This window comes from Xenopus laevis, chromosome 4L, assembly GCF_017654675.1.
Source record: "Xenopus laevis strain J_2021 chromosome 4L, Xenopus_laevis_v10.1, whole genome shotgun sequence".
Taxonomy (NCBI): domain Eukaryota; kingdom Metazoa; phylum Chordata; class Amphibia; order Anura; family Pipidae; genus Xenopus; species Xenopus laevis.
The window spans coordinates 79,392,078-79,402,997 of NC_054377.1; the positions used below are offsets into that span (position 1 = coordinate 79,392,078).

The 10,920-nt window shown below is 41.6% G+C and overlaps 1 protein-coding gene and 1 long non-coding RNA gene across 2 annotated transcripts in view; one reads left to right on the forward strand and one right to left on the reverse strand.

Annotated features, from left to right (window-relative positions):
- cachd1.L (cache domain containing 1 L homeolog) overlaps window positions 1-9,448 on the reverse strand; it is a 94,343-nt gene extending 84,895 nt beyond the window's left edge. Inside the window, exon 1 of the mRNA XM_018258236.2 lies at window positions 8,944-9,448. Coding sequence (XP_018113725.1) covers window positions 8,944-9,144 — 201 coding nt within the window. The 5' untranslated portion in view covers window positions 9,145-9,448. The remainder of the gene's footprint in view (window positions 1-8,943) is intronic.
- LOC121403041 lies at window positions 1,985-2,648 on the forward strand. Its single transcript, XR_005967001.1, has 2 exons — window positions 1,985-2,353; window positions 2,457-2,648. It is a non-coding gene; the product is annotated as an uncharacterized LOC121403041 (long non-coding RNA).
- Window positions 9,449-10,920: the final 1,472 nt, after the last annotated feature.

Genomic DNA, 10,920 nt, shown 5'->3' on the forward strand with positions numbered 1-10,920 from the left:
AATGTAGCCCCTGAGCCACCAATGTAGCCCCTGAACTGCAGGGCCCCTGAGCCCCATACTGCAGGGCCCCTGGGCCCCATACTGCAGGGCCCCTGGGCCCCATACTGCAGGGCCCCTGGGCCCCATACTGCAGGGCCCCTGGGCCCCATACTGCAGGGCCCCTGGGCCCCATACTGCAGGGCCCCTGGGCCCCATACTGCAGGGCCCCTGGGCCCCATACTGCAGGGCCCCATAGCCCCATACTGCAGGGCCCCATAGCCCCATACCCCCATACTGCAGGGCCCCATAGCCCCATACTGCTGGGCCCCATACTGCAGGGCCCTTGAGCCCCATACTGCAGGGCCCCTGGGCCTCATACTGCTGGGCCCCATACTGCAGGGCCCCTGGGCCCCATACTGCAGGGCCCCTGGGCCCCATACTGCAGGGCCCCTGGGCCCCATACTGCAGGGCCCCTGGGCCCCATACTGCAGGGCCCCAGAGCCCCATACTGCAGGGCCCCTGAGCCCCATACTGCAGGGCTACCATACGGTTTGTGAATATGACCTTTGTGGTGAGGGGGCGTGGTTAAGGTGAGGGCGAGGTTAGGGGCATGGTTAGGGAGGTGTCGTGAGGGGGGCCCCGAAAATTTTGTTGTGCGGGGCCCCGTGATTTCTGATGGCGGCCCTGTACAGGACAGCATATTACATGGGAAGGGTTTGGAGCTTTAGGCAAATGACACATGGGGGGTTGTTCAGCCAGCCCCAACACCCAGAACTGCTGCATAGGTGCAGGCACATCCAGCAGGTTTTGGCTTGGAAATGCTAAAGTATGCATTTTCGTGCCAAAATCCACTCTGTGTGCCTGCACCCAGGATGATACAACGGTTCTATATCAGTGCTGCCCAACATTTTATATATGATATATTATATGTCATACTGCATATTTAAGGGCTGCATATGTATTAAAATTATTTCATTAACTTGTAAGGAACCCTACAGAGCCGTTAGGCAGACTGGATGTGATAAAAATTCCTTGAAGGTTCACACATCAACTGTTTTTTTAAAACTCACAAGCAAGATGTCTAGAGTCCATATTTGTTTTTATTAAAAAAAGGAGTTATACAATAATATAATAAGTATGAAATGATTAAGCAAAGAAAGAATATATTTCCTTCTCTGTAAGACACACTCTGAATGCTAACCATAACCACCCCTGTCTGAATATTTTAAATGATCTTGCACTGAGGTGCAAAATGTTGCACTGCATAAATGCCAGGAGATTCTTCAAGGTCCTTTCAGGGCTAGATCCAGCCTAAGGACTAAACACTTGGGAGAGACCAGAAATAAGAATGAGCCTTTTACTGAAACAGTGAATTTTAATTAGCTATTCCCAATCAAGGCACAAGGCTTTAGAATGACTATGAATTTGCAGACAGCGAGGTATACAGGATGTCACCAATATAGCACATTTGTATTTCTGAATTACTTTTTCATTTTTTAAATTATATACATGCTGGAGGAAGACTGTTAAATCGATATATCATAACTGACGGGGGAAAAAATCTGTGTTTGCATTGGTGTGCAGAGCCTGTCAAACTTAATGAGTATTAATAGTAATATTATTGGTGTGATAATACATAAAGTCTTTGGAATAACAGTGTTAACAATGTCCTCCTATTTTTCTTCTTGACAATATCATTAAAGGACCAGTAACATCAAAAAATGAAATTGTTTAAAGTAATAAAAATATAATGCAGTGTTGCCCTGTACTAGTAAAAGTGCTGTGTTTGCTTCAGAAACACTACTATTGTTTATATAAATAAGCTCCTGTGTAGGCATGGGAGCGAAAAGGCTCAAGTTACACAGCAGAACATAATGTTATCCACTATTTATCCTGTGCCATATAGCCTTTTTTCTATTTCCACCATTGCTACACAGCAGCTTGTTTATATGAACTATAGTAGTCTTTCCAAAGCAAAAAGATCAGTTTTACCAGTGCAGGGCAACAGTACATTATATTTTCATTACTTTAAAACACAAATTTTTTGGTGCTACTGTTCCTTTAATGGGCTGTCTTAACCGATATCTATGGAAACAGTTGGTAAATGAAACCAGTCACTTCGAAGGCTAGGGCCACTCTAGGCAGATCTTGGCCTGCGGAGAAACACAGGCAGAGAATCTGCTCTCCCGCTGAACTTCTGCTGCCACGATCCGCCATCGTATGAAGTGAAGAGTCATACGATTTTCAGACAGTGTGTAGAGTGTCCCAATGTTTTTTCTGTCATGGAGATCGGTCGTTCAGACGATTGGACAGGTTAAAAGATTTATAACCGCTACCAATATCTCTGCATTTATTGCCTGAAGACATCCAAGGGGTAACTGTCACATAACCTTTCTACTATTGCTGCATGTCAATTAATTGCCTGAGCATCTTGTGAATTGTTCTCTTTACTACTTTATTTTAATCTGAATGGTTAGTTGTAGGTTGGAAGATTGGAATGGACTATCGTTCGTCCAACATAGGCTATAATCTGCACATCTATGGCCAGCTTTAGTCTTCAGATGTCGCATGCAACCAACATGGTGCTCATTAGCAGGTCTGACGTTTTGGACAAGCGGAGATGGTCAATTTTCTTGAACATATTTTTTTAATTAAATTCACTGCAAGCACTTCTCTAGTATTTCTTAACACCAACAAACCCTAGTCCTATGCACTTGTTTCCCACTCTCTTTTTGTTTATGTCTATTGCTACTTCCTAATGGAGTGTAAGCTCTTCAGGGCAGGGACCTCATCCCAACAGTTTATTGAAACACCTAGCACTCATAAGTGTTTATTCTCACTGACTTGTACCCACGTTTGTGTTTATGACTTGTAAAACCCTGCATAACTTTGTGGTGCAATATAAGTTTTTTCAAAACACATCAGTTAATAGTGCTCCTCCAGCAGAGTTCTGCACTGAAATCCGATTCTCAAGAGAATTTTGAAATCTGATATGGGGCTAGACATTAGTGATGTGCGGGCCGACTAGATACCCGCAGGTCTGGCGGGTTCGGGACAACCTTGCACTGCTCCTCGCGGGCCACCTTCAAATGCCGGCTTCCGACTTCCGGTTTTATAGTCTTGTGTCTGCTCGCCCCGCCCCTTTTGTGACGTCATTGGCGGGGCAGGTCTATAAAAGGACCCCGGAAGCGCGGGTGCGGGCTGGAGCAGGACGTTTAGGGTCGGGTGACCCACATATCACTACTAGACATATTTTCAATTTCCCAGATGCCCCCAGTCATGTGACTTGTGCTCTGATAAACTTCAGTCACTCTTTACTGATGTACTGCAAGTTGGAGTGATATTATCCCCTCCCCCCCCCCAGCAGCCTTACAACAGAACAATGGGAAAGTAATCAGATAGCAGCTCCCTGACTCAAGATAACAACTCCCTGGTAGATCTAAGAACAACACTCAATAGTAAAATCCAGGTCCCACTGAGACACATGCCAGAAAGCAGTTCCATCCTAAAGTGCTTGCTCTTTCTGAAAGCACATGACCAGGCAAAATGACCTGAGATGGCTGCCTACACAGCAATATTACAACTTGAAAATTACACTTGCTGGTTCAGGAATTACATTTTATATTGTAGAGTGAATTATTTGCAATGAAATTTATAAATAAAAAATGCGTCATAAAAATTCATGAGTCCCTTTAAATACATACACATATTTTGCAAAGAATGTGGCATCTGTTTCAGCATTGATTTGTGTATGTGTTCCACACAATCTTTCGAATTTGCAGGAAGCTTTCAATATTTTTTTGGATTAGACCAATGGGACAGGGGGGAGCAGTTACAAAAAAATCAGCCATTTAGTATATTGGGTTCAAACATCAATGTTAGCACATGATTTATCGGTGCTGCTGTAGCATAAAAGATACAAAATTACTCTGACATATTTGGATTTTCTCCTGTTAATAATTCACCCTGACTTACTATGATTTGCTAGGTTTTCTTCTTCAACACAGCAAAAAAAGCAGGACAGCTAATTATCTACACATCCACCTTGCCACAACACGTTTGGCAACTTATCTGTACAGGACAGCTGCACAGAGTGTTTGAAGTGAAATGTCACTCCTGCCTAATGCAACCAGGCTTACATCACTAATGATGGCTCAACTTTGAAGACTGAACTCAAAGCTTAATTAAACATTCAAATTCTGTCTCCAAAGCATGCTCATTTGAACTGCTTTTCCACTTGGACTTCATTGATTTTTTTCTTCTTCTTTTTAAACATGAACTAAAAAACAAAAATGTCAGAGTGGAATTAAATGGAAATGGCATCAGTCTTCTGTTTTCACTAAGCCCCTCAAGAGATTGTTATGCTTGGACCAGAACCAGCATATAATCATTTTATAAAGATGCAAATTTAATCCTTGGGGTTTTAAATGTTTTATTAATATAACTTTGACTATGTGAGGAAAAAAAACCTGCAGAATCTGAACCTTTATCAGCGTCAATAGATTGATGAATTTCTTTGCAATTAAAATAGGGTTTAAAAGTTGTTTAATTCCATTCATCAAAATGTATCTTTAGAGACAAAATTGAATTAATATTGCCAGTCACTAAAGGATCAGGACATAAAATGAACTATAGGAGGAACTTGCTGTTTGCATAGCATAATTTTTCCAAACTGAAATTTTTTTTTTATTAAGAGTGGTGAACTAGAAAATGGTAAATTCCAAGAATAAGCAATTGGCAGAATAGGAATATCCTTGAGTCACATGTTAGGTCACCAAAACAAATAATTTCTCTTTTCCTGATTTCAGCCCACTGATTGGATCATATTGTGGACCTACAGAGACAAATAGCCTGTGGATTACATTACCTTGCGAATGCTAGATGCATCAGATGCAGAAATGATGCATATTGTTCTATTTTGTGCTTACAGGGCACTTAATGTTTAGGGTACAGTCAACTCAAAGTATAGGCCATGTCTTTGGTGGAGTACATTCAGATTTTACCACAACACCAATGCAGCTAAAACTGTGTGTGTAAAGACCCTTGGGGTACATGATGTATAAATGCTTTTGGGGAATTTTCATTTTCTGAAATATTTGAATCTTCAACAGAATGCTTTACCCTATTTTTGGCTCACGAGGAAACTTCGGGCGACTTCGGAAATCGAAGGTCTGCGAGTGCATTGGCACTGGTGTTTACTCATTATAGCAGGCGGAAGGCAGTCTTTTTTTCTAGATACTGAGTTTGGGGAGATTGTCGCCCCGCAGAAGAGGCGATAGTCGCCAGGCAACTAAATCTCCCCGAATCTGCCTGTGTGCTTGAACCATTAAGTGCAAATAGAAAGAAAAATACCTTTGTTAAAAAAAAAAAAAACCTTACTGTGCTGTGCTGTCTTTTTATTTTGCATGCTTAGAACACAACACACACTTCTCAAGAGTATAAATGAAACTGATAAACTTGGGAAGAAGTAAGATTGAAAAACTAACTGGGTTTAACAACTCCATCGTACAAAGTTGAGTGTTCCTGATTTCCATGGAAGAACAAGGGTAGAAAATCCCAAACATTTTGGTATTAGGATGTGTCTGGAAAAAAAAAGTGATTTTTCACATCTGTGAGCTCAAAAACAGCAAACTGTGTTTTTATTGCCAAGTCTGTGGAACAGACACAGTCCCAAAGAGATTGTGCTGCAAAGCTGTTGGGTGTCTGGAACATGTCAAAGTATAATTGTTCATGTTAATGTAGTAAAATGCAAGATAAACTGGTCAAAAACTGGGCATAATTATATTAGTGTGTATATGCACACAGGCATTCAGATCTCAGGCTGCTGGTCTAGAACACGATTTGTACATTTTTACTACTGAGTTCATGCAAGTGAATAAGAAGTCAAAGGAATATGTCGTTTGCAAGACAATAAAACAAACTGTAGGAAGTCACTTGGCTCAATGGGGTTCTAAAGACAGCAAAACAAGCCCCTTTTAAAGATAAAAAGCCATCTGGAACCCACCCCCGATGGACTGCATATAATAAAGCCCTCATGTTAATCAACAACTCTCAGTTTTATTGAATTCTGCTATTTGTCTCCCTCAGCAAATTAATTTCAATTCAACAAATTTTAGAGGAGAAAAAAAAAAGAATAGATGTGCATTGAATAGATTACCAGAAAAACATGCAATTCACTATGCTTGGGTGTGCAAGCAAATAAAGGGAAAGCTTTGCCTTTGCAAAAAAACAACATCAGCTATATAAAAGCAAAAATAAAGAGAGAGGGAAGAGACATTTATTAATATGCAGTGGTAGGAATAGTTGACTCAGAATGCCAGCAGACAAACATTTCTTTATTACAATACTCTGTGAATGAGGATGTGGATCACTACTGAAGACTGGGCATTTCTCTTATCCCTATACAATCTATCAACCTCTCAAAACGGCAACCATGTAAAAGTACATTGGAACACACAAACAATAAACAATCCACAAGTCTGCCTTTAGCATTGAACTATGAGCGCCACATGCTTTTATTGATGTGCCCTGGAAGGAGGGGAAATATTGTATAATGCAGTAGTATAAGCCAAGACAGAGAAAGAACAGAATATTTTCCTTCCCACAAGAAAATATCAACTAGCCTGGTATGAGATGTGTGTCATGGGCAACCTGCAGCCCTCCAGATGTTTTTTAAAACAACAATTACCAGCATCCCATCAAAAGCAGAATTCTGCTGAGAACAGTAGTTCTGATAAAACTGCTACATATCAGTGAGCTATATTGTGAAGAACAGCAATAGCCTTTATGAATAGAAGCTTTTTAAAATAAAAATGTTACAAGGCTCACTGGTGTTAATACATTATAACTCTCCATATTTTCCACTGGTTTCATTTATTCCCTCCATGTGAACACTTGCTGTGTAACTTAGAATTCACAATGATAGGGGGTCATACCAACAAGAGATAATACTCCAAGGTTCGAGAAGAGTGGAAATATAGGAATTAAACAAACAATCAGAGGAACTGAAAACAAGCCACACCAACATTTTTAATGCTCCGGTCAGACATGGGGCGATACACAGAATAAACCAGATGAACAGCAAAGATTTGCCAGGTAGCCTACAAATACCATGGTTTTCTATATAAACAATATGCCTAAAGACAATGTAGGGGTCCAGCATTGTGTGGTTAGTTCCATAAGTGCTTCTCACAGGTTATTTAGGATGACTACAAAATATACACAAAACATTCTTCATATATAAATCTTTAGCGGATATGATAAACACAAGCACTCAAATCATAACTGATAAACATGAATTCTGAGAAAAGCCTATATGAAGAGTCTTTGAATATACACTGCAAGTGATGGCGGTTAGAAAGCAGAATTATGACTGTAAATGGAACCTTACACATCCAGCAGAGAACACATTTCCCCTTTATTAAAACTAGTATATCTGCAAAGTGCTGCAAAATATTACACATCATTCACATTAGTCCCAGTCCCACTGGAGCTTACAATCTAATGTACACAATGCATAGCTTTTAAGCCCTGCTGCACTGGTGGGGGAAGTAGACACACATGAAGCTGGGGGAAAAAAATCAAAGTGCTTTCTTACATAGAATTATCTTTCATTAAAAAGACTGTAAAAAATGACAGTAATATAAAAAGAATTTAACATCTAAGGCTCCAAGATGGTGCTGCAAGGTAAAATTCCAAATATAAGAAGGTCTTTGCTTCAAGTGATATTTTACTGACCATTAAGGACATTTTGAATTTATTCTTGCCGAGCAAAAAATAGTATGCTCATGTCTAAGAGATCACCACCATTTTGCATACAAATCTGGGGGAAAGTGATTCATTAGAGCTTTTGTATGAGGTTTAACTCATCTTATGAATCGTGTGTGCGTGTGTGTGTTAAATGAGACCCCAGTATGAAATGAACTTTGAAAAAAAAATAAAAAAAATAAAAAAGAAGAAGAAAAAACCATGAATGCATGGCCTGTATACAAACACAATAGTTTCCTTTAACAGGTGACACAGGAGACAAGAGTCACGGCCAGATGTGCCTTTATAAAAATAAATACACCTTCAAAAAGAGATCATGCAGCAGCTGTAGGTTTTATTTAATCAGCCAAGGGAGATCAAACAGTGGCCGCCCTAGAGAGCATTAGCCGCTTCCATACTCCAGAATGCAATCCAATTTAGTGGCACCAGACACCCCAGCTCCTGAGATCAAGATTGCCAGAGATGTGGCACAGATCTGTTGATAAAAGGCAATGTGGCTAATAAACAGCACTGCGGCACATTCCTAATTTCTTGCATGACAAATAGATGGACTGGCAATCCAATTGCCATAAATGTGTATGCAGTTGCACGGCAACCACAGGTTTAAAATATGACATTTGTTTTCTGCAAACACAGCCAAAATTCACATGACTGAAAAGTAAAACCAAAACTTTGGGGCAATTATATGAGACACAATTTTGGTGCAAGAAGGTGGTGTGTGTCCGGTCAGACTGGGAGATTAATGTGTGGCCCTCCTGCTGTTGTAGTTAAAGAGCCCCTGCACCACACACACACACACACACACACACACACACACACACAGCTGTGAGGCTCCAGCTTGGCCATTCAGGGCTCAGTCCCACAGGCACGTGAGAGTCAGCCAGCTGGGGGCACATTTTGTTTTTGTTTCCCATCCTTGCGGCCAGGTCACTGCTCCCATCATCCCACGGGGCACTTAAATCCCAGCAGGTCTGGCCCTGGGACGTCTAAACAGGAAGAAAGTGCAAGAGAGAGCGCCGCTTAATAGCGACCATCAAAGGCTTCTCTTTGCACTAGTGGGAAGAGAGAGAGGTGCTATGTGTAACATTACACTCGTAGCCTATGAGAAGTTGTAGCTTCCCAAACATGAAGCAAAACACAAGGATAAGCCTTCCCCCTCGTGTGAGACAATGCTGGCAGAGCCGGGGCTGCACCTACCTGCATGCTGAATACTCCCAGCTCCTCCGCCGCCAGTTTCCTCATGTGTGCCGCCACCAGCTCAGCCTCCTCCAGGATGTTAAAGTCCGAGTCCGCCCGGACACTTCCCCACACGGTAACCGCGGAGGAAAGGAGAAGAGGAAGCCAAAAGAGTGTGGATCCGGGAGCCGCACGCAGCCTCTCTCCTAGCCCCATAGCCATTGCCCCGGCTGCTGCTTCCCTGGGAAACTTCTAGCGCTCCCCTTCCAACTCCAAAGTTGTCGTTCAGTGCCGGCGGTCGGCCATCTCCGGGCAGGCTCCTTGTTCCAACATTAGTTCCACACGTTCCCAGGAGCTGGAGGCTAATCGTGTAGCACAATACAGCGCCCAGGCAGCTCACTCATTCCCTGCAGGAGTCCCGGCGAGAGTGCGAACTCGGATTGCTGCTGCTGCTGGAGGGGGCGGGGAAATCTCATGCAGGCAGTGCACAAGGTGAGGGCGAGAGAGAGGCAAGTGCTGCCCCCCTGCGATACAACAACCTCACACAGGCTGCAGCACTCTGGGCTCTTAACCCTTTCCCTGCCAGCCGTTTTGTCCTAGATGCGAACATCTACTGCCAAGCAGTTTTTAGATATTTTGCACTCTTTCACTTTAAGGGCCTTTCCTGGGGTGGTCTTTTAGTTAACCCAGGAAAACAATGTATTGTTTTTTTCAGGACAACCTGAACTTTCACAATATGCAAGAATTTTGGTGTAATTCTACTTCTCTAATAAAATATTGGATTCTAAGTGTCAAATAAAATGAAAAAAATCATGTTGCACGAAGAACAATCACATATATCAGAAACATCATTCATTTTATGTACGAGAACACAGCCGATTTAGAAAGGTCTATGTCTCCTGAACGCGACAATACCAAATATATATAGTTTTATGGAGATTTCTCACTTGTATAGCTCAAAATCTACAAGCAGTACACAACCAAATTTCCAAAGCAACACTTCCCAAACGGCATACTTTTGATTTCAAGGCCAAACATTCCGCTAACAGTAGGTTTACCCTAGAAAACTACCCATTACTAGAAAGAACAGATTCTGGTGAATCAAAAATGGGTAGAAATATCTTTGTACTCCAAACCACCAAGTTGCAATTGTTTCCTAAAGTTATAATGTTTTATAGAAATTGGTGAATTTTTTGAAAAATGACCTCAAAGCTTCCACTCTACAGCAACATATCTCCCACACATCATTAGGTATCAATGTAAAACACCCCAAATATAAAATCCTGGGTCCACTGAACAGTTTGATGCCCAATATGAATAGATGTACCCAAGCACGTGGCATAGGAGGCCCCAAAAGGAAGACCCCCCATTTGTTCTGTCATTTCAGATACTGCAAAATCAACACATTTACATCGTTTTGGGGGGCGGCAAAGGTAGAAAAAAGTATGTTCAACCCAGAAAACCATATATTTTCGGAAAGTACACATTCCCCTGAATCCAAATTGGGTATGCATGTCTTTCTACACCAAAGTACCAAGCGGCAAACCATTACTAAAGTTGGTGATTTTGGCGACATTTCCAAAAATCACTTAAAAATTTCTACCCTGCAGCATCGTATTACCCACATACTTTTAGGTATCAAGACAAATCACCCCAAATATGAAAGCCTAGGGTCCTCTGAACAGTTTGATGCCCAATATGTATAGGTGTACCCAAGCAAGTGGCATATAGAGGCCTGAAAAGGAAGACCCCCATATGGTCTGTCATTTCAGATACTGCAAAATCAACACATTTACATCGTTTTGGGGGGCGGCAAAGGTAGAAAAAAGTAAGTTCACCCCAGAAAACAATATATTTTCGGAAAGTACACATTGCCACGAATCTAAATTGGGTATGCATGTCTTTGTACTACAAAGTACCAAGCCGCAAATCATTCCTAAATTTGGTGATTTTGGTGACATTTCCAAAAATCACTTAAAAATGTCTACCCTGCAGCAT